General features: G+C 37.9%; 1 protein-coding gene across 3 annotated transcripts in view; it reads left to right on the plus strand.

The window, feature by feature from the left end:
• LOC133630512 (outer dynein arm-docking complex subunit 2-like) overlaps nucleotides 1-25,000 on the plus strand; it is a 140,647-nt gene that overhangs the window by 24,418 nt on the left and 91,229 nt on the right. For all 3 annotated transcript variants that reach the window (XM_062022124.1, XM_062022125.1, XM_062022123.1), the window contains exons 7-10: nucleotides 240-356; nucleotides 6,068-6,198; nucleotides 13,191-13,310; nucleotides 19,808-19,961. In XM_062022124.1, coding sequence (XP_061878108.1) covers nucleotides 240-356; nucleotides 6,068-6,198; nucleotides 13,191-13,310; nucleotides 19,808-19,961 — 522 coding nt within the window. The remainder of the gene's footprint in view (nucleotides 1-239; nucleotides 357-6,067; nucleotides 6,199-13,190; nucleotides 13,311-19,807; nucleotides 19,962-25,000) is intronic.

Raw genomic sequence — 25,000 nt, forward strand, 5'->3', positions numbered from 1 at the left:
AGTGGATGGGCGACGGGAAGAGAAACTACCGAACGGGCGACGTTGATGCAAATGGAAGCTTGAAATACAGTAGTGTCTTAAAGCTAATTTAGCGGTTAACTTGGTGTTACACTTCCCCTCGGAGGCCACCTGGAGATTCTCTATTCCGCTCTCTTGGCCTCAGGCTGCTTCCCGCTGGCACGTGGGTCACATAAGAATTGTGGTTTGTCCAGAATTAATGAAAGTGTTTTTTCACACAGGGCATCAAGCCGGAGGGGGACGAGATCAACTACGAGCGAACGAGTGAGGTGTTCAAGGACATAGTTTCCCTGCTGAAGAGCAAATCTCAGGTCTTCGCTGAGAGCATGGACTTGCAGGTAGTACTGTTTCTCATCACACACATTCAGATACAGTTTTGGGATGCAAAGAAATTTTATTTATTTTTATTTATTCAGCCTTTATTTAACCAGGTAAAATCCCATTGAGATCAAAGATCTCTTTTCCAAGGGAGACCTGGCCAAGAGGGCAGCAGCAAGGTTACATTAAAAACAGTAAACATATAAAACATCAAATGTACAACATTAAAACTTGCTCACATAACACATGTGCATACAGACAAAGTAGACTGCGATCCTTTCACAGAAGCTTTAAACTCATTTCATGTAACAAGGGTTTGAAGTTGAAGATTGGATTGTAGGTTATTCCAAGCCTTCGGTGCTGAAAACCTGAATGCGTTCTTGCCCAGTTCAGTTCTTACTTTATGGACGACAAATTGCAGAACATTCATTGAACGAAGATCGTGACTTCCTTGTTTCTTTGTTAAAAGACAAGACAGATAAGATGGAGTGATACCCAGAATGGTTTTGTAGATGAACAAATACCAATGATTGAGGCGTTGAGCACATAAAGATGTCCAGTTAACCATTGAGTATAACACAATGGTGAGTAAGTTGGTGATGAATCTCAGTGCCCCGTGGTACGCACTATCCAGCTTGTGGAGACAACCAGCAGTAGCATTCATGTACAACACATCTCCATAGTCAACGACAGCTAAAAAGGTTGTTTCCACCAATTTCTGTTTCACAGTAAAAGAAAAGCAAGACTTGTTTCTATAATAAAATCCCAGTAAAAGTTTCAGTTTTTTTACAACATACTGAATGTGCTCCTTAAAACTCAAGTGGTCATCAATTAAAAATCCTAAATATTTAAAAGAAGATACTAACAAAATTAGTTGCCCATTTATTGTTAAAATGTGGTAAAGTATAAAAGAAAATGATATGAATTAGAACCTGTACAATTTGTTTGGTATAAAATGCAAAATGTGGAGAGAAAAAACACAACACGGTACATTACAACTAATTCATTATTTATTTATTAATAACTTAAAGGCCTACTGAAAGCCACTACTAGCGACCACGCAGTCTGATAGTTTATATATCAATGATGAAATCTTAACATTGCAACACATGCCAATACGGCCGGGTTAACTTATAAAGTGACATTTTAAATTTCCCGCTAAACTTCCGGTTTAAAACGTCTTTGGAGGATGACGTATGCGCGTGACGTCACGAGGTCCACGGAAGTGTTTGGACCCTTTTGGACACAATACACAGAGCTCTGTTTTCTTCGACAAAATTCCACAGTATTCTGGACATCTGTGTTGGTGAATCTTTTGCAATTTGTTTAATGAACAATGGAGGCTGCAAAGAAGAACGTTGTAGGTGGGATCGGTGTATTAGCGGCTGGCTGTAGCAACACAACAAGGAGGACTTTGTTGGATAGCAGACACGCTAGCGGCGAACTCACCTTGACTTCCTACGTCTCCGGGCCGCCGACCGCATCGTCGATCGCTGGAACGCAGGTGAGCATGGGTGTTGATGAGCAGATGAGGGCTGGCTGGCGTAGGTGGAGCGCTAATGTTTTTATCATAGCTCTGACGAGGTCCCGTTGTTAAGTTAGCGTCGTTAGCAACAGCATTGCTAGGCTTCGACAGGCGTGGAATACACATTAACCGTGTATTTACATGTCCAGTGTTTGGTTCGGTGTCTCCTGATAGTAGTATTGTTGATCTTCTGTCTATCCTTCCAGTCAGGGATTTATCTATTTTGTTTCTATCTGCATTTGAGCCAGATGCTATCACGTTAGCTCATGCTAAAGAGCTTCGTCGATGTATTGTCGTGGAGATAAAAGTCACTGTTAATGTCCATTTCGCCTTCTCGACTCTCATTTTCAAGAGGATATAGTATCCGAGGTGGTTTAAAATACAAATCCGTGATCCACAATAGAAAAAGGAGAGAGTGTGGAATCCAATGAGCCAGCTTGTACCTAAGTTACGGTCAGAGCGAAAAAAGATGCGTCCTGCACTGCACTCTAGTCCTTCACTCTCACGTTCCTCATCCACGAATCTTTCATCCTGGCTCAAATGAATGGGGTAATCGTCGCTTTCCCGGTCCGAATCGCTCTCGCTGCTGGTGTAAACAATGGGGAAATGTGAGGAGCCTTTCAACCTGTGACGTCACGCTACTTCCGGTACAGGCAAGGCTTTTTTTTATCAGCGACCAAAAGTTGCGAACTTTATCGTCGATGTTCTCTACTAAATCCTTTCAGCAAAAATATGGCAATATCGCGAAATGATCAAGTATGACACATAGAATGGATCGGCTATCCCCGTTTAAATAAGAACATTTAATTTCAGTAGGCCTTTAAGTGCGCCTTATAGTCCGAAAAATACGGTATATGTTTTTTAAGGTTAAAGGTCACATCGGTTTTAATAGGTCAGAAAGTCCTCCTATTTTAACAAACATTTATCTGCTGAATACAAACGATTAGCGGCCTTTTGTCTGCTCTCACAGCAGAGACGATGGCGTGTTGAAGGCCTGTTGTCCCGTGAACAAGGTCCTCTTCTTTAAAGCGCTGATTTTCTCCCTGATGCTGTACAACTGGCCTGTGTAAACAGTACACATCGTGTAATCAGTGTCTACACTAGTGAGCTAGTGTCTGCTTGTCGCTGTGTTGAAAAGTTGTTTTTTTTGAGCCAACATCAAACGCCTTCACACACACACACAAACAGAGGCAGGCATCCAAACGTTGAAACCTGCGTGATTCATTCAGTAGTGCTGCTTCCTGCTTGAGTAATTTGACATTATAACAAATCGCCCCAATAATAGACTGCAGCTGCACTCAGAAATCTGTTAATCATTTAGTCTTTTTCGCTTGTGCTCCAATTTTTTTGCTGGAAAATGTGGCATCATCTCAAGTTGATCAGACCGCGGGTGTGTTGGTCACAGCCAGCTTTAAATCTGCTCTTGTTCTGAATACATGCCACGATAATTAGGAGCGAGAGGTGATTCTTTCACTTCATTTGGTTCCTTAAATCAATAATATGTCAGTTTAACCTGGGTGTAACAGCTTTTAAAGGCCTACTGAAATGATTTTTTTTTATTTAAACGGGAATAGCAGATCCATTCTATGTGTCATACTTGATCATTTCGCGATATTGCCATATTTTTGCTGAAAGGATTTAGTAGAGAAAATCGACGATAAAGTTCGCAACTTTTGCTCGCTGATAAAAAAAAAAAGCCTTGCCTGTACCGGAAGTAGCGTGACGTCACAGGAGCTAGCATTCCTCACAATTCCCCGTTGTTTACAATGGAGCGAGAGAGATTCGGACTGAGAAAGTGACGATTACCCCATTAATTTGAGCGAGGATGAAAGATTCGTAGATGAGGAACGTGAGAGTGAAGGACTAGAATGCAGTGCAAGACATATCTTTTTTCGCTCTGACCGTAACTTAGGTACAAGCTGGCTCATTGGATTCCACACTCTCCTTTTTTCTATTGTAGATCACAGATTTGTATTTTAAACCACCTCGGATACTATATCCTCTTGAAAATGAGAGACGAGAACGCGAAATGGACATTCAGTGCCTTTTACATCGGCGAAATGCTTTAGCTACAAGCTAACGTGATAGCATCTTGCTTTAACTGCATATAGAAACAAAAGAAATAAACCCCTGACTGGAAGGATAGATAGAAAATCAACAATACTATTAAACCGTGGACATGTAAATACACGGTTAATGCTTTCCAGGCTGGCGAAGGTTAACAATGCTGTGCTAACGACGCCATTGAAGCTAACTTAGCAACCGGACTGCACAGAGCTATGCTAAAAACATTAGCTCTCCACCTACGCCAGCCAGCCCTCATTTGCTCATCAACACCCGTGCTCACCTGCGTTCCAGCGATCGGCAGAAGGACGAAGGACTTCACCCGATGCGTTTGGCGGCCCGGAGACGTAGGAAGTCAAGGTGAAGTCGGCGGCTAGCGCTCCAACAAATTCCTCCTGGTTGTGTTGCTGTAGTCCGCTGCTAATACACTGATCCCACCTACAACTGTCTTCTTTGCAGCCTTCATTGTTCATTAAAACAATTGCAAAAGATGTCCAGAATACTGTGGAATTATGAAATGAAAACAGAGCTTTTTGTATAGGATTCTACGGGTACCATAACTTCCGTTACTCTGACTTCGTCACGCGCATACGTCATCATACCGCGATGTTTCAGCCGGATATTTCCCGGGAATTTTAAAATGTCACTTTATAAGTTAACCCGGTCGTATTGGCATGTGTTGCAATGTTAAGATTTCATCATTGATATATAAACTATCAGACTGCGTGGTCGCTAGTAGTGGCTTTCAGTAGGCCTTTAAAGACAAGTTGTCTAGTATGTTCACTATTTTATTTAAGGACTAAATTGCAATAATAAACATATGTTTCATGTACCCTAAGATTTTTGGTTAAAATAAAGCCAATAGTGCAATTTTTTTGTGGTCCCCTTTATTTAGAAAAGTGTCGAAAAATACCAAAGAGTATCGAAATACATTTTGGTACTGGTACCAAAATATTGGTATCGGGACAACACTAGTTTAATCTCAGGTTATTACTCACTTGCATAATTTAAAATAATTCTTTAAAAAAAACAGCACAATATTTGGACACAAATGCAAAGTTTATAGTAAGAATGTCGTTCAGGAAGATTTTTTAAAATGTTTTACTTAGAAGATTCTGAGAGGTCGTAGCAATGACCAGTGACGTCATTAGATATGCTGAATAAGGAAGGCAATAATACAAGGAGGAAACTTTTCTTTTCCATTTGGTGTGTTGGATTCATTTTGACATCCCAGCCAGATTGGAAATTGGGCATACTATGTATTTGCATGAAAAAAAATCCTAAAATGAATCCCAACTGTTGTAGCTTTAAAGGACTTTGGTCACGGAAATATATATTTTTTTAAACTTAAATTTGCAGCTGTTGAATTAGAAAAATGCAAACGCGTTAATGACTAAATTTCATTGCTGAGAATATCAGGGTTCAATGTTGAGGGCGTCAGTCCTGCCTCGTGCCTTTTTGTGTGTCGTAATCGCTAATGTTGCTTTTTATTGAAGCGTGTCAAAAAACATTTTTGAGCGTTTCCTTCTGGGGACGCAGATGGGTTTTATCCATTACACATATAATGGAATTAAAGAAGGTCAATTAGCTTGAGTAAAATCAAACTCTGTGGTTAGTTGGATTGACTGCGATGTTTCCAGTAGTGGTTCACTCCATGTTTGATATTTTGAATAAAAAACACGTCTATGGAGACGTGATTGGCCACGTTTTGGCTCCAGCTTGAACAATCCAGAGTACATATTAATGCTTCCCCTCAGCCATTTAAAATGCTGCTAACAACCAATGACAAGTGTGATTAAAACCTCTGCTGCCTGCTAACTATTTATGTCTTATTGGCACGCACACCAGACTTTTTTTAACTTTCAAATACAAATGAAAGTAATAGGGGAAACACTGACACAAAGGTGTGAGTGTGTCTGGTTGCATTTATTTTTTACATTTTGCAAGGGTGCACTGAAATGGCTAAAAAAAAATAGTTATTTCTGCACAAAACACAGAATATGTCACAAAATGATTGCTAGGGTTAACCCTGTTGCGGTTAACGCCTCCTCAAAACACTCTGAATAAATGAATATCAAGTGCAAATGAGGTTTTAGCAATTTTACAGTATGAATGCTAAAACGCCTCCGTTCTCTGCCCAAGGATGCGCGAGAAACTGCACGTACATCAAAGCCTCACGTGGAATTAGTGGATGCACAGACGCAACTTTCGCTGAAAAGGATTGACAAGAGTGAACCCTCTAGTCAATTGAAGGATGTCCAGTTGACTCCCAGGTATGTACTGTAGTGAGAATTACCTTTTTTTGAAGATACTGTGTGTGTATGTAAATATATATATATATATATATTATGTGTGTTTATTTATATATATATACACTACCGTTCAAAAGTTTGGGGTCACCCAAACAATTTTGTATAATAGCCTTCATTTCTAAGAACAAGAATAGACTGTCGAGTTTCAGATGAAAGTTCTCTTTTTCTGGCCATTTTGAGCGTTTAAATTGACCCCCACAAATGTGATGCTCCAGAAACTCAATCTGCTCAAAGGAAGGTCCGTTTTGTAGCTTCTGTAACGAGCTAAAGTGTTTTCAGATGTGTGAACATGATTGCACAAGGGTTTTCTAATCGTCAATTAGCCTTCTGAGCCAATGAGCAAACACATTGTACCATTAGAACACTGGAGCGATAGTTGCTGGAAATGGGCCTTATACACCTATGTAGATATTGCACCAAAAAGCAGACATTTGCAGCTAGAATAGTCATTTACCACATTAGCAATGTATAGAGTGTATTTCTTTCAAGTTAAGACTAGTTTAAAGTTATCTTCATTGAAAAGTACAGTGCTTTTCCTTCAAAAATAAGGACATTTACATGTGACCCCAAACTTTTGAACGGTAGTGTATATATATATATATATATATAATATATATATATATATATATATCTTTTTTGCCGATATTGTCCAACTCCTAATTACCGATATCAACCGATACCGATATATACAGTGGTGGAATGAACACATTATTATGCCTAATTGTGTTGTGATGCCCCGCTGGATGCATTAAACAATGTAACAAGGTTTTCCAAAATAAATCAACTCAAGTTATGGAAAAAAATGCCAACAATATTTATTATTGAAGTCACAAAGTGCATTATTTTTTTTAACATGCCTCAAAACAGCAGCTTGGAATTTAAGACATGCTCTCCCTGAGAGAGCATGAGGAGGTTGAGGTGGGCGAGGTTGGTGGGGGGGGGGGGGGTTTGGGGTAGCGGGGGGTGTATGTTGTAGCGTCCCGGAAGAGTTAGTGCTGCAAGGGGTTCTGGGTATTTGTTCTGTTGTGTTTATGTTGTGTTACGGTGCGGATGTTCTCCCGAAATGTCATTCTTGTTTGGTGTGGGTTCACAGTGTGGCGCATATTTGTAACAGTGTTAAAGTTGTTTATACGGCAACCCTCAGTGTGACCTGTATGGCTGTTGACCAAGTATGCTTTGCATTCACTTGTGTGTGTGAAACGTCGTAGATATTATGTGATTGGGCCGGCAGAAAGAAGAAGAAGTACACTCTATACATTGCTAATGTGGTAAATGACTATTCTAGCTGCAAATGTCTGCTTTTTGGTGCAATATCTACATAGGTGTATAGAGGCCCATTTCCAGCAACTATCACTCCAGTGTTCTAATGGTACAATGTGTTTGCTCATTGGCTCAGAAGGCTAATTGATGATTAGAAAAGCCTTGTGCAATCATGTTCACACATCTGAAAACACTTTAGCTCGTTACAGAAGCTACAAAACTGACCTTCCTTTGAGCAGATTGAGTTTTTGGAGCATCACATTTGTGGGGTCAATTAAACGCTCCAAATGGCCAGAAAAAGAGAACTTTCATCTGAAACTCGACAGTCTATTCTTGTTCTTAGAAATGAAGGCTCAAACACAAAATTGTTTGGGTGACCCCAAACTTTTGAACGGTAGTGTATATATAATTTTTTTATTTTATATATTTATTTTTCTTGTCTCTCTTGTCCTCACACTTTCCCGCTCTCTTCTTTTTTTTCCTTCTTTCTTTCCCCTATTGCTCCGGTCCGTCTGCTTTAAAAACTGAATACATCCAAACATTTAATCAAGTCAAATACAAACAAGGCAAGAATAACAATGTCTCACACTCCTCCGTTGTAAAGTAAATCTGTACAGCAGATACGGGCACAAAATTATGATTTGCCTGGGTGGCTGGACAGTATAGATTTAAAAAAAATAAAATATATATATTTTTTTTACCTTAAGACGTACTGGCGGGCCGAATCTGGCCCACTGGCCGTAGCTTGGGGCCCCCTCCTGTATAAGATTACAGCGATGCTTGACTCGTACAGTATTGTACTGCTTTAGGGCTGGAAGTGTAAATATTGCTGATTAGACATTAGTCATCAAGACTAATAAGTGCAAGACCTTTCTGCTCAATTCAAGGAATGACCTGTGGCAAGGAAAGGCTTCTTAAAGCCACACAATTTAACCTTAAAATAATCATTTTTGATGGTACACTGGCTTATAATGATGAGATTAGTGTGCGCTGCCATTGCAATTTTAGTGGTTTACAATATCGGTGGACTTGCCTGGACACTACTGTTAGCGTCAACTGTACGGTTTGTGCTTGACCTATTATGCAAAAACCAACTTTTCTTACCTATTGGTGCCTGTTTTTGTGTATTTAGGATCTGCATAACTCCTGGAAATGTTCAATCAAACCTTGGAGGCATGGCAAAGCCATTTAAAAAACTATCTTGCTTTCATTCATACTTCCTCCAACCGAGCCGTTATGGAATTTGAGTTGTTTTTGATGCTAAATGAACCACAACATTAGCGCCGCATTAAACATGTTGCTACTGGTCTGATGTTTCCTAAAAAATGATGTTAAAAAAACATTTAAATCCTTGTCCAGCTGTTAACTGACATACACTATTCATGATTTTACTGCAAATATCAGCTCCAAATATCGGTAATTTGACTACTAATAATCGGTATCAGCCCTTAAAAAATATCCGCTCTGTCTAAACGATACCGTTTGATCAGCTGCTCGTCATAAAAAAAAAACAACAACATTGTTCCGTTCCCTGAACATTCGCGCACGTCTCTCTCGCCTCAGTGCCACCCCCTGCTGGCAACTCCTAACCACTTAAGACACCTCTGAAGGTCTCTTAAATATCGTGGAGAGTAGGAGTGATTCTTAGACTTAAGAACGTTGATAAAAAGCTTTTATTCTTAAGTTTGAGAGTAGGACTAAATTTCGCAAATTCTCAGGACTTAAGTGTAAAATGGCACTCTAAGAAGCTTGATAAGTACGGCCCCAGATATTTTTGGCGGCCCTGTAGGTTTAAGAAACACTGACGTGGAGCACAACAAAGTGTTTTTAATGTAGGAAACAACATTTTAATAGGACTCCTTTAAATAGCTGATAGTGCCAGGATGTTGTAAATGTGTGCCTGTACACACAATAAAAGCTGAATACAAAATCTTCAAGGATACAATTGACAATTTTACAAGATCATGTTAAAATGATGCATAATCCCAGATGTTAATATGAAAATGTATCTTAAATATTACTATTAAAGGGTCTAATTGCCTTAACTACTGTATATTTATGTATACTGTTAGTATGCCCGATTTAAAAAAAACAACAAAAAAACTACTAAAAATAGTTATTGTCTATGAGCTAATCAAATTTTTTTATGCTGCAAGTTAAAAAACACTTTAAGACCAATGTCTTGGAAAAATATATCACTCTTGAATCAACACAGTAGTTAATACTATGATTATTGTATATAAATAAACATTGATTGTTAATTACAAAGTAAATGTGGGATATAAATAATAATGGAAGTACAATTGTTTGTATATAGTATATAATTGGTACAAAAGTTTAACTAACACGTGTACAAGGATATTTCACATGTCTTTACTGTGTATATAATTGAACAGTATTTATGTTGTGTACAAGGTGTCCGTTGTGTCCTTGGGCAAGACACTTCACCCTTTGCCTATGATGGCTGCTGGTTAGCGCCTTGCATGGCAGCTCCCGCCATCAGTGTGTGAATGTGTGTGTAAATGTGGAAATAGTGTCAAAGCGCTTTGAGTACCTTGAAGGTAGAAAAGCGCTATACAAGTATAACCCATTTATCATGTATTTATCATTTATATTTATATTACGTTGTGCAAAGGAAATGTCATAATTTTTTGGAAGCTCATCTTGTATTTGACATTGTTTATAGCAGTGGTCCCCAACCTTTTTGTAGCTGGGGACCGGTCAACGCTTGAAAATTTGTCCCACGGACCGGGGTGGGGGGGTGGGGTTTTTTTTTTTTTTTTCCTCCCATAAATATGATTTAGGGCTATATAAATAAACATTGATTGATTGATTGATAAAGAAATACAATCATGTGTGCTTACGGACTGTATACCTGCAGACTGTATTGATCTATATTGACATACACATACACAATATGTATATATTGTGTTTTTTATGTTGATTTAATTTTTTTTAAAAAAACAACAAAAAAAAACAAATTTTTTTTAAATTTTAATTTTAATTTTTTAATTTTTTTTTTTAAATTTCTTGCGCGGCCCGGTACCGGTCCGCGGACCTATTGGTACCGGGCCGCGCAAGAAATTAAAATTTTTTTTTTAAAAAATTTAAATTTAAATTTAAAAAAAAAAAAAAATTTTTTTTTTTTTTTTTTTTTTTTTTTTTTTTAATTTCTTGCGCGGCCCGGTACCAATCGGTCCGCGAGAAATTTTAAAAAATTTGTAAAAAATTTTAAATTTAAATTTAAAAAAAAAAAAATTTTAAATTTCTTGCGCGGCCCGGTACCAATCGGTCCGCGGACCGGTACCGGGCCGCACAAGAAATAAAAAAAAAATAAATAAAAAAATTAAATTTAAATTTTAAAAATTTTTTTTTTTTTTTTTTTTTTTTTAAATTAAATCAACATAAAAAACACAATATATACATATTGTGTATGTGTATGTCAATATAGATCAATACAGGTATACAGTCCGTAAGTCCGCGGCCCGGTGGTTGGGGACCACTGGTTTATAGGGTTAGGCGCAATAAGTGTTCAACTTCAGCCTAAACCCTTTCGGTCTGCAACATTTTCAATTTATGAACGTAAAACTGTTTGTTTATTTTGTTGACCACTGACCGAAGAAATAATAATAAATAATAATAATAAACTTTTTTTTATTTTTATTTTTATTTTTTTCCTATTTTTAATGATGTTAGATCTGTCTTGTTGTTGTTGGGGACAAGTGTTGTAAATTAGCTTTGGCTACAAACACTATGATGCATACATTGGATAACTGTTTCAGATATCTATGTTTCTGTATCTGTCCCTATTTCAAATAAACCTTTATATATACAAACTAACTAACTAAATCGTACTATGTATATTTTCTCCTTTATTTTTAAAATTATTTTTTTTAAATGTTTTTAAAAAAAATTTTTTGCCCCTTTTCCGAGGAAGCAGCTAACCAGCCAATGATGTCTGTGTTAGCACTTATAATAACAATATCACTAATCATGGGTTAATATTCAAGTCAACAAATGTTGATGGAAGATTGTTGGCGCTTTTTGAATGACTATTTATGTTTTTTAATGGACTGAATAGAGGACCTCCCATTGGCTCCATTGTAAGAGGACTTTTATTTACGTTTATTTAAAAAATAAGTCCGTCGTCTTGTCTTTGATTGTGAACGATAGGCAAAATCCCCCCAAAAAGTGCAGTTCTGCATTAAAGGGTAACTGCACTTTTGTGGAATTTTTGCAAGAACAAGAACACGTCTTGTTTTTTTTATGCATTGCAAATCGTGAATAAAAGCTAGCAATAGGTGGCTAACAATGCAGCTGATGGGGATTCGATCTATTCCACCTTTAAAGCGCTCTAAAAAACATTCAAAAGCCTCCATCGTTACGTTATATACATGCTGTAAGTGTATTTGTAATGTAGTAACAGGCATATAATATGTCAGGGGTCAGCAACCTTTTTGAAAGCAAGAGCTACTTCTTGGGTAGTGATTAATGCGAAGGGCTACCAGTTTGATACACACTTCAATAAATTGCCAGAAATAGCCAATTTGCTCAATTTACCTTTAATGTTATTATTAATAATTAATGATATTTACACTTAATTGAACGGTTTAAAAGAGGACAAAACACTAAAAAAAAGACAATTACATTTTGAAACATAGTTTATCTTCAATTTCGACTCTTTAAAATTCAAAATTCAACCGAAAAAAAGAAGAGAAAAACTAGCTAATTCGAATCTTTTTGAAAAAAATTAAAAAAAGAATTTATGGAACATCATTAGTAATTTTTCCTGATTAAGATTAATTTTAGAAATTTGATGACATATTATAAATAGGTTAAAATCCAATTTACACTTTGTTAGAATATATAACAAATTGGACCAAGCTATACTTCTAACAAAGACAAATCATTATTTCTTCTAGATTTTCCAGAACAAAAATTTTCAAAGAAATTCAAAAGACTTTGAAATAAGATTTAAATTTGATTCTACAGATTTTCTAGATTTGCCAGAATAATCTTTTTGACTTTTAATCATAATAAGTTTGAAGAAATATTTCACAAATATTCTTCGTCAAAAAAACAGAAGCTAAAATGAAGAATTAAATTAAAATGTATTTATTATTCTTTACAATTAAAAAAAAAAAAATTTACTTGAACATTGATTTAAATTGTCAGGAAAGAAGAGGAAGGAATTTAAAAGGTAAAAAAGGTATATGTGTTTAAAAATCCTAAATTCATTTTTAAGGTTGTATATTTTCTCTAAAATTGTCTTTCTGAAAGTTATAAGAAGCAAAGTAAAAAAAATAATTAATTTATTTAAACAAGTGAAGACCAAGTCTTTCAAATATTTTCTTGGATTTTCAAATTCTATTTGAGTTTTGTCTCTCTTAGAATTAAAAATGTCAGGCAAAGCGAGACCAGCTTGCTAGTAAATAAATACAATTTAAAAAATAGAGGCAGCTCACTGGTAAGTGCTGCTATTTGAGCTATTTTTAGAACAGGCCAGCGGGCTACTCATCTGGTCCTTACGGGCTACCTGGTGCCCGCGGGCACCGCGTTGGTGACCCCTGTAATATGTCATTTTTGTCATTTTAGGCATTGTCGAAACTTTTTATTTTTTTGGTGCGATGATGTCAGAGTGCATCAAAACGTTGGCTGTTGCTTCAATAACTTTTTATTCTGTGTCATTACAGTGAAGTGGATGAAAATAAAGATCCTGACAATGACAGGAAGAAACAGCAGGGAGCCAAGAGCAAGAATAAGGCGCATTTCTCCGAGTCGTCTTATGCAGACCAGTTGTCCTCGATGAAAATGTAAGTGCAATGTCGGTCACCTTGGAAACTTTCCACGGGAATTTGTTCCCATTCTTGTCAATCAGGGATGAGTGGTGGCGTGATATATAACACAATATATTATTTGATAATGGAATCATTTCAAAATGGGTTAGAAAGGCTCCTCCTGACACATGCGCTAATATTACGTCATTTCCGGTTCTCAAAACTATTATTCATCTAATAGTTGGTTCCTTTCTGTTGTGACTTGGTTCCATCTACACTTCTGTTAAAATGTAATTATCACTTATTCTTCTGTTGTTTGGATACTTTACATTAGTTGTGGATGATACCACAAATTTGGGTACCGATCCGATACCAAGTAGTTAAATGGGCAGCATTGGTCAATACTGATACTTCAAATGTTCAAAGTCATTAAATGATAACATTTTTGACAAAAATACAGGATGGCGGTGTCACAATATCATCAATTAAATATTCAAATTGTTTCCTACTATTGACTGTAATTTGAATGCTTAGTTTTTTACCCCTAAAGTCCTCCTATGGACTTATTTGCTGAGTTTGTAAACAATTACAAAAATGACAAGTTATTTTGATAACAACAAATATCGACGCATCGACCATAATAATGATATTCTGTTTGGTATTGTCACTGTTGATATTTGTATCGATCCACCCACCTTTCTTATCATTTAAGAGCTTGCGGTTAGCATTAAGCATATTCTCCTACGGCAGGCGTGTCAAACTGGTTTTCATTGAGGGCCACATGGCAGTTATGGTTACCCTTAGAGGGCCACTTTTAACAGTGAATAATGTACAGTATGAATGTAAATGTGTACCGCATTTTCCGGAGTATAAGTCGCCCCGCAGTATAAGTCGCACCGGCCGAAAATGCACAATAAAGAAAAAAAGAAACATGTATAAGTCGCACTGGAGTATAAGTCGCATTTTTGGGGTAAATGTCTTTGATAAAAGCCAACAGCAAGAATAGACATTTGAAAGGCAATTTAAAATGTCTAAAGAATAGTGAACAACAGGCTGAATAAGTGTACGTTATATGAGGCATAAATAACCAACTGGTATGTTAACGTAACATATTATGGTAAGAGTCATTCAAATAACTATAACATATAGAACATGCTATACGTTTACCAAACAATCTGTCACTCCTAATCGCTAAATCCCATGAGATCTTATACGTCTAGTCTCTTACGTGAATGAGATGAATAATATTATTGGATATTTTACGCTAATGTGTTAATCATTTCACACATAAGTCGCTCCTGAGTATAAGTCGCACCCCGGCCAAACTATGAAAAAAACTGCGACATATAGTCCGAAAAATACGGTAGATAAATGGGCAGCATTGCTCAATACAGACGCTTAAAATTTTCGAAATCATTAAATGATACAATTTTTGACAAAAATACAGGATGGCGGTGTCACAATATCATCAATTAAATATTCAAATTGTTTCCTACTATTGACTGTAATTTGAATCCTTTGTTTTATTACTGTATTTTTCGGACTATAAGTCGCAGTTTTTTTCATAGTTTGGCCGGGGGTGCGACTTATACTCAGGAGCGACTTATGTGTGAAATGATTAACACATTAGCGTAAAATATCCAATAATATTATTCATCTCATTCACTTAAGAGACTAGACGTATAAGATCTCATGGGATTTAGCGATTAGGAGTGACAGATTGTTTGGTAAACGTATAGCATGTTCTATATGTTATAGTTATTTGAATGACTCTTACCATAATATGTTACGTTAACATACCAGTTGGTTATTTATGCCTCATATAACGTACACTTATTCAGCCTGTTGTTCACTATTCTTTAGACATTTTAAATTGCCTTTCAAATGTCTATTCTTGGTGTTGGTTTTTATCAAATACATTTACCCCCAAAAATGCGACTTATACTCCAGTGCGACTTATATATGTTTTTTTCCTTCTTTATTATGCATTTTCGGCCGGTGCGACTTATACTCCGGGGCGACTTATACTCCGAAAAATACGGTAAAGGGGACCACAAAAAAGGGCATTCTTGTCTTTATTTTAACAACAAATCTTATGGTACATTAAACCTGTTTGTTTTTGCAATCGAAGAAAAATGTAGTCCTTAAATAAAATAGTGAACATACTTGACAATTTATCTTTTAGTAGTAAGTAAACAAACAAAGACTCCTAATTAGTCTATGCAGTAACATATTGTGTCATTTATACACCTATTATTTTGTACACATTATGAGGGACAAACTGTAAAAAATGTATTATTAATCTACTTGTTCATTTACTGTTAATATCTGCTTATTTTCTGTTTTAACATGTTCTATCTACACTTAAGTTCAAATGTAATAATCACTTATTCTTCTCTTCTTTGATACTTTACATTAGTTTTGGATGATACCACACATTTGGGTATCGATCCAATACCAAGTAGTTACAGAATCATATAGTGGTCATAATTTATGTCCTCATGTGTCCAGGGACGTATTTTATAAACATAATGTACTTTTTTTTTTTTTAAAGAAAAAAGATTATGTGATGCTAAAAAATAGCGATGTAATCATATCATATCATGTAATCATAGTAGTAACGGTGAGATACGCTACATTGTACTTGGTATCATTACAGTGGATGTCAGGTGTAGATCCACCCATGGCATTTGTTTACATTGTGACACCGGTGAGCTATTGTATCCTCCTACGGTGTGTAGTGTAGCATGTCCTGCAGTGATAATGGTACTTGTAAGAAACATACTTTATTTGTCGCCATGGAGGCCAGGATTAGTGATTTAGACTGCGACTGGACGTTAGCAGCTACCTAGTTAGCCATGTTTTAAAGCACCTCTTCCTGAGGGTGTTTCAGTGTTATAACTTCACCTTTATCTTTACTTTTTAGGCCAAAATGCGTCCGTTCTCCCTTTTCTGTCTACACACTGTGTCTGCTTATAAGTACTCTGTGTGTGTGTGTGCGCTGCCGAACATGCTCCTCTACCGAATATGATTCTTTAGTATCGCAGTACTATATGGGGACGGCGTGGCGCTGCTAGGAGAGTGGCCGTGCCAGCAACCTGAGGGTTCCTGGATCGATCCCCACCTTCTACCAACCTCGTCATGTCCGTTGTGCCCTTGAGCAAGACACTTCACCCTTGCTCCTGATGGGTCGTGGTTAGTGCCTTGCATGGCAACTCCCGCCATCAGTGTGTGAATGGGTGAATGTGGAAATAGTGTCAAAGCGCTTTGAGTACCTTGAAGGTAGAAAAGCGCTATACAAGTATAACCCATTTATCATTTATTTACCTTTAAACCAGTGGTTCTTAACCTTGTTGGAGGTACCGAACCCCACCAGTTTCATATGCGCATTCACCGAACCCTTCTTTAGTGAAAAATAAAATGTGTTGTTTTTTTTTCAAATTCAAGACAGTTATAGTTTTTGGTAACATATTCTAAGTAACAAAGACTTAATTTAGAGTTATTTGGTTAGGGTCAGGGTTAGAGGGTTAGGGTTATAATAAGGCCATGCCGAATAAGGCATTAATAAGTACTTAATAATGACTAGAGCCAATATGTTACTAATTTACATGTTAATAAGCAACTAATTAATGGTGAATATGTTTCCCATACTAAAGTGTTACCATGTTATTTTACTGGTGCATAAAATGAACCGTGCATGAACATCACCTTGTTCAAAGAACAAAACCAACACAGTGCATAAACTCACAACAAATTACACACCTGCAAATCAGTCAGCTGTTGCCGTATCCGTAATACGGGTGCGTTTTGACCTCCGCCGAACCCCTGAGGCCGACTCACCGAACCCCTAGGGTTCGATCGAACCCAGGTTAAGAACCACTGCTCTAAACCGAGATACGTACCGAACCGAAATGTTTGTGTACTGTTACACCCCTAAGTATAACCCATTTACCATTTATACTAGTACTGGTATACTAGGGGAACATATTCTAAGTAATAAAGACTTAATTTAGAGTTATTTGGTTAGGGTCAGGGTTAGAGGGTTAGGGTTATAATAAGGCCATGCCGAATAAGGCATTAATAAGTACTTAATAATGACTAGAGCCAATATGTTACTAATTTGCATGTTAATAAGCAACTAATTAATGGTGAATATGTTTCCCATACTAAAGTAATACAGGTGTGTAATACGGGTGCGTTTTGACCTCCGCCGAACCCCTGAGGCCGACTCACCGAACCCCTAGGGTTCGATCGAACCCAGGTTAAGAACCACTGCTCTAAACCGAGGTACGTACCGAACCGAAATGTTTGTGTACTGTTACACCCCTAAGTATAACCCATTTACCATTTATACTAGTACTGGTATACTAGGGGAACATATTCTAAGTAATAAAGACTTAATTTAGAGTTATTTGGTTAGGGTCAGGGTTAGGGTTATAATAAGGCCATGCCGAATAAGGCATTAATAAGTACTTAATAATGACTAGAACCAATATGTTACTAATTTGCGTGTTAATAAGCAACTAATTAATGGTGAATATGTTTCCCATACTAAAGTAATACGGGTGTGTAATACGGGTGCGTTTTGACCTCCGCCGAACCCCTGAGGCCAACTCACCGAACCCCTAGGGTTCGATCGAACCCAGGTTAAGAACCACTACTCTAAACCGAGGTACGTACCGAACCGAAATTTTTGTGTACTGTTACACACCAAAGTATAACCCTTTTACCATTTATACTAGTACTGGTATACTAGGGGAACATATTCTAAGTAATAAAGACTTAATTTAGAGTTATTTGGTTAGGGTCAGGGTTAGAGGGTTAGGGTTATAATAAGGCCATGCCGAATAAGGCATTAATAAGTACTTAATAATGACTAGAGCCAATATGTTACTAATTTGCATGTTAATAAGCAACTAATTAATGGTGAATATGTTTCCCATACTAAAGTGTTACCATGTTATTTTACTGGTGCATAAAATGAATCGTGCATGAACATCACCTTGTTCAAAGAACAAAACCAACACAGTGCATAAACTCACAACAAATTACACACCTGCAAATCAGTCAGCTGTTGCCGTATCCGTAATACGGGTGCGTTTTGACCTCCGCCGAACCCCTGAGGCCGACTCACCGAACCCCTAGGGTTCGATCGAACCCAGGTTAAGAACCACTGCTCTAAACCGAGGTACGTACCGAACCGAAATTTTTGTGTACTGTTACACCCCAAAGTATAACCCTTTTACCATTTATACTAGTACTGGTATACTAGGGGAACATATTCTAAGTAATAAAGACTTAATTTAGAGTTATTTAGTTAGGGTCAGGGTTAGAGGGTTAGGGTTATAATAAGGCCATGCCGAATAAGGCATTAATAAGTACTTAATAATGACTAGAGCCAATATGTTACTAATTTGCATGTTAATAAGCAACTAATTAATGGTGAATATGTTTCCCATACTAAAGTAATACGGGTGTGTAATACGGGTGCGTTTTGACCTCCGCCGAACCCCTGAGGCCGACTCACCGAACCCCTAGGGTTCGATCGAACCCAGGTTAAGAACCACTGCTCTAAACCGAGGTACGTACCGAACCGAAATGTTTGTGTACTGTTACACCCCTAAGTATAACCCATTTACCATTTATACTAGTACTGGTATACTAGGGGAACATATTCTAAGTAATAAAGACTTAATTTAGAGTTATTTGGTTAGGGTCAGGGTTAGAGGGTTAGGGTTATAATAAGGCCATGCCGAATAAGGCATTAATAAGTACTTAATAATGACTAGAGCCAATATGTTACTAATTTACATGTTAATAAGCAACTAATGGTGAATATGTTTCCCATACTAAAGTGTTACCATGTTTTTTTACTGGTGCATAAAATGAACCGTGCATGAACATCACCTTGTTCAAAGAACAAAACCAACACAGTGCATAAACTCACAACAAATTACACACCTGCAAATCAGTCAGCTGTTGCCGTATCCGTAATACGGGTGCGTTTTGACCTCCGCCGAACCCCTGAGGCCGACTCACCGGACCCCTAGGGTTCGATCGAACCCAGGTTAAGAACCACTGCTCTAAACCGAGGTACGTACCAAACCGAACTGTTTGTGTACTGTTACACCCCTAAGTATAACCCATTTACCATTTATAGTAGGACTGGTATACCGTGCAACCCTACTCTGCTGATTGGCAAAGGGCATCCATTCATCTCGCCATGATTTTGTGAGCTCCCTGGAAATGCTGTTTGTACATCCAAATGTCATTACTCCGTGGTGTGCAGTTTTTATGACGCGGTTGTCTCCGAGAGACCCCAAGCACTCCTAAAAAAGCCATCTGCATCTGTTTGGATGTATGGCTGAAAGAACTATGATAACGCCTCCAGAGATGCCATGATATTATTTCCATGCTCATTTTCCTCCTGCTAAGATTCGGAGGAAGTCCCTCACCTTCCGCGATGCTCTTTAGCGCTCCAAAGTGTAACCTTATCTGCCTGTTTTTTTTGTTTTTTTTACTGTTCCTGACAGCAAGAACCAGAAACAGCAAGCGGACCTTTTCAGCGAGACGTCATCTGAGAGTGATCAGAGTTATGAAGAAGAGGAGCAGCCAGTTCGCCGTCAACGGAACACAGACCAGCCCTCGGACTACTGGCAGATCCAGAAACTGGTCAAGTACCTCAGGGTAAGGTAACGTCACACCGCGCATCACTCATGTCTTCTTCTGATGGATTTCACCGCCAAGTACCGCAGGCTGCAGGCACAGACGGCCACAATTGACAGGAAACAGAAGTCTGTCCCCCCCCCCCCCCCCCTCATGTCATCTGCGCAAGAACTTTGAAGCTGGCCCGAGTCCGTGTTGTGGAATCAGGCGTGAATCATGTGTAGCCACAGCTATAGGAGCTTTATGGAATGTCCTTCCCCATAATCCCACCTGTCTGAGTCCTAACAAGACCAGCGCTGATCAGTGAGATAGACGGATGAAGTGCTGATTAAAGGGGGTGCTTCTTTGTTATTGAAGTGGTTGGCTCGCCTCGTGGATTCCTGGTTTCTGAGACAGGCCTGTTTGGTTCCCTCTGGCGAGCCAGAGCACAGGGGGGAAAAGAGCTGTCTTGACGGCACCAGCTGTACGCAGTGTTTGCCCACACCGCAGACGTATGAAAATGAAGCGCGCCCGTGACAGCTCCGACAGGGCATATGGTGAATATTAATGTGTCAGTAGAGGAAAGGGGAAAATGAGACAAAAACAGGAATGACCCAGACCGGCTGGGATTCCGCTAACATGATTTCAGAGATTACCCATCCACACTCCGCGAAGGCAATTATCACTCCGAGGCTGCGTGCATTTTATTTTGAAAGTTTAGTTGCACAACCCATTCCTTTTGTCTTCGCAAACAAAAGCACTTATCCCATCTGTATGCTTGATTGCCAGGAACCAATAATAGGAAACCTGCACAAAATAATGCAAGGTTGTGCAATTTAAAATATACACCACCGTTCAAAAGTTTGGGGTCACATTGAAATGTCCTTATTTTTGGAAGGAAAAGCACTGTACTTTTCAATGAAGATCACTTTAAACTAGTCTTAACTTGAAAGAAATACACTCTATACATTGCTAATGTGGTAAATGACTATTCTAGCTGCAAATGTCTGCTTTTTGGTGCAATATCTACATGGCTGTATAGAGGCCCATTTCCAGCAACTGTCACTCCAGTGTTCTAATGGTACAATGTGTTTGCTCATTGGCTCAGAAGGCTAATTGATGATTAGAAAACCCTTGTGCAATCATGTTCACACATCTGAAAACAGTTGAGCTCGTTACAGAAGCTACAAAACTGACCTTCCTTGGAGCAGATTGAGTTTCTGGAGCATCACATTTGTGGGGTCAATTAAACGCTGAAAATGGCCAGAAAAAGAGAACTTTCATCTGAAACTCGACAGTTCTTAGAAATGAAGGCTATTACACAAAATTGTTTGGGTGACCCCAAACTTTTGAACGGTAGTGTATATCTAATCCCGTATTTTCCGGACCATAGGGCGCACCGGATTATAAGGCCCACTGCCGATGAATGGTCTATTTTTTTAAAACTTTTTTCATATATAAGGTAAACCGGATTATAAGGCACATTAAAGGAGTCATATTATTATTTTTTTTCTAAATGTGAAAGACTTCCTTGTTGTGTTTTTCAACCCTTTTTGAGGCAAGGCATATTTTTTTTCATTTAACAATACAGAGGCACACCACCAGCAGAAAACGTTCAAAAAATGATACTCCACCCGGTCGTCGTGCCTTATTTTGAGTTTGTTGGTGTTTTTCCTGTGCTTTAGTTCTTGTCTTGCGCTGTTATTTTGCTGGCCCTTCCTGTTTTGATGGTGTTTTCCTGTAGCACTTTCATGTCTTCCTTTGAGCGCTATTCCCCGCACCTGCTTTGTGTTAGCAAGCAAGGCTATTTAAGTTGTTGCTATCCTTCTTTGTGTGGACATTGTAGATTGTCATGTCATGTACGGATGTACTTTGTGGACGCCGTAAGTTTTTGCTGTCGTCCAGCATTCTGTTTCTGTTTACTTTGTAGCCAGTTCAGTTATACTTTCGTTTGGCTTTCCCTTTTGTTTATTTTTGGTTTAAGCGTTACATACCTTTTTACCTGCACGCTGTGGTCTGCATATTGGGATCACAACAAACCATCCTACTGACGTGGAGTATCACGTGGTTACCCTGCCGAGTTTTACACAACACAGACACTAAGCAACGGCACATTATTTGCAGATTGTAATTATTGATATGCAAAAAATATTTTTTGGACCAATTCGGTGAAGTTGCATAATTTCCCACGGCACACCAGACAATATCTCATGACACACAAGTGTGCCGCGGCACAGTGGTTGAAAAACACTGGTCTACATAACATGTGATGGTGGTTCTTCGGTCAAAATGTTGCATAGATGATGATCTTCAAGTCGCTTTCTGACAGTCTCTTATTTACGTGCCTCCACTTGGACATCGTCGTCTTTGTTGTAGCGGTGTAGCGTGGAAGAAGTGTCAAAAGATGGCGCTAACTGTTTTAATGACATTCTGACTTTACTTCAATCAATAACGGAGCAGCATCTCCTCATCTGGAAACAACAACAACAAGGCCGGAAATGTGTCCCGTGGAAAAAACGTCCAACCGGAACTCTCTAATAACTAAAGATCCTTGGGTGAATAATATAAAGTCACTACACCGATATGTTTTAGTGCTTTCATGGCGAGTTTACTGACAGATATAAGTAAGAACATTACACTACTTTATATTAGAAAGGGCAACAGTGGAGGATGAATGTCATAAAAAGAAGATAGAGAAAAAGAAGCTTATCGACTACGGTGTCGACACGGTCTACAAAGGCGGACCCGCGCAATTTTTCAGGATTTATGCAGATCTCAAATACAGATCAGCAGGTACCAGAAAGTAAAAAAAGCTGCTTTTTCATAATATTGCGAAACAAAACACCAGATAATGTCTTACCTTATACACACACCATAATAATACTCCTATGTTGAAGCACGGAACAATCCATCAAGCGGTGTGGCTTCATAGCTTACCAAAGTCCTACTAAAACATTTTGATAGATTTTTGAGCGTCGTGTGTAATGTTCTATATTTTCAATGGAACGTATACAATGTTGGTGTTGTTTACTTGAGTCATAATGCAGTCTACACATATCTCTTATGTTTGACTGCCATCTGCTGGTCACACTTATCATTACACCATGTACCAAATAAAATTGCTTCCAGGTCGGTAAGCAAAACCAGAATTATTCCGTACATCAGTTGCACTGTCAATTTTTGAGAAAAAAAAAAGAATTTTAAGTGCCTTATAGTCCGAAAAATACGGTAATGTATTTCTTAGTTTTTTACCACTTATCCTGTTTCGGGTTACAGATGGACTGCAAATCTTCACCATCCAATCTGGTTCATGGAGAGTGATGTAAAACTTTGTGGGATTTACGGCTCCTTACAAAAGACTGGCTCTTTGAGTCATTTTAACATTTTATTACTAGTAGTTTGTTTTTTATCAAGGCAAAGATAAGATGTGGATCAAAATAATCAAATTTTAAACTGACTAAACACTTTTTCCCCACTGTATATGTATTTATATATATATATATATATATATTAGGGCTGCAACAACTAATCGATTACATCGATTTAAATCGATTATAAAAATAGTTGGCGATTAATTTAGTCATCGATTCGTTGGATCTATGCTATGCGCAGAGGCAATTATTTTTTCTTTATTTTTTATTATTATTATTATTTTTTTTTTTAAATAAACCATTATTTATAAACTGTAACATGTACAAACAGCTGAGAAACCATAATCAAAATAAGTATGGTGCCAGTATGCTGTTTTTTTTCAATAAAATACTGGAAAGGATAGAAATGTAGTTTGTCTCTTTTATCCGATTATTAATCGATTAATCAAAGTAATAATCGACAGATTAATCGATTATAAAATTAATCATTAGTTGCAGCCCTAATATATATATATATATATATATATATATATATATATATATATATATATATATATATATATATATATATATATATATATATACAAACCCCGTTTCCATATGAGTTGGGAAATGGTGTTAGATGTAAATATAAACGGAATACAATGATTTGCAAATCCTTTTCAAGCCATATTCAGTTGAATATGCTACAAAGACAACATATTTGATGTTCAAACTCATAAACTTTATTTATTTTTTGGCAAATAATAATTAACTTAGAATGTCATGGCTGCAACACGTGCCAAAGTAGTTGGGAAAGGGCATGTTCACCACTGTGTTACATGGCCTTTCCTTTTAACAACACTCAGTAAAGGTTTGGGAAGTGAGGAGACACATTTTTGAAGTGGAATTCTTTCCCATTCTTGCTTGATGTACAGCTTAAGTTGTTCAACAGTCCGGGGGTCTCCCTTCTGCTATTTTAGGTGCCACACATTTTCAATGTCTGGACTACAGGCAGGCCAGTCTAGTACCCGCACTCTTTTACTATGAAGCCACGTTGATGTAACACGTGGCTTGGCATTGTCTTGCTGAAATAAGCAGGGGCGTCCATGGTAACGTTGCTTGGATGGCAACATATGTTGCTCCAAAACCTGTATGTACCTTTCAGCATTAATGGTGCCTTCACAGATGTGTAAGTTACCCATGTCTTGGGCACTAATACACCCCCATACCATCACACATGCTGGCTTTTACACTTTGCGCCTAGAACAATCCGGATGGTTCTTTTCCTCTTTGACGTCCACAGTTTCCAAAAACAATTTGAAATGTGGACTCGTCAGACCACAGAACACTTTTCCACTTTGCATCAGTCCATCTTAGATGAGCTCAGGCCCAGCGAAGCCCACGGCGTTTCTGGGTGTTGTTGATAAACGGTTTTCGCCTTGCATAGGAGAGTTTTAACTTGCACTTACAGATGTAGCGACCAACTGTAGTTACTGACAGTGGGTTTCTGAAGTGTTCCATGTGGTGATATCCTTTACACACTGATGTGGCTTGTTGATGCAGTACAGCCTGAGGGATGGAAGGTCACGGGCTTTGCTGCTTACGTGCAGTGATTTCTCCACATTCTCTCAACCCTTTGATGATATTACGGAGCGTAGATGGTGAAATCCCTAAATTCCTTGCAATAGCTGCTTGAGAAAGGTTGTTCTTAAACTGTTCAACAATTTG

Source organism: Entelurus aequoreus, linkage group LG15 (genome assembly GCF_033978785.1).
Source record: "Entelurus aequoreus isolate RoL-2023_Sb linkage group LG15, RoL_Eaeq_v1.1, whole genome shotgun sequence".
Taxonomy (NCBI): Eukaryota; Metazoa; Chordata; class Actinopteri; order Syngnathiformes; family Syngnathidae; genus Entelurus; species Entelurus aequoreus.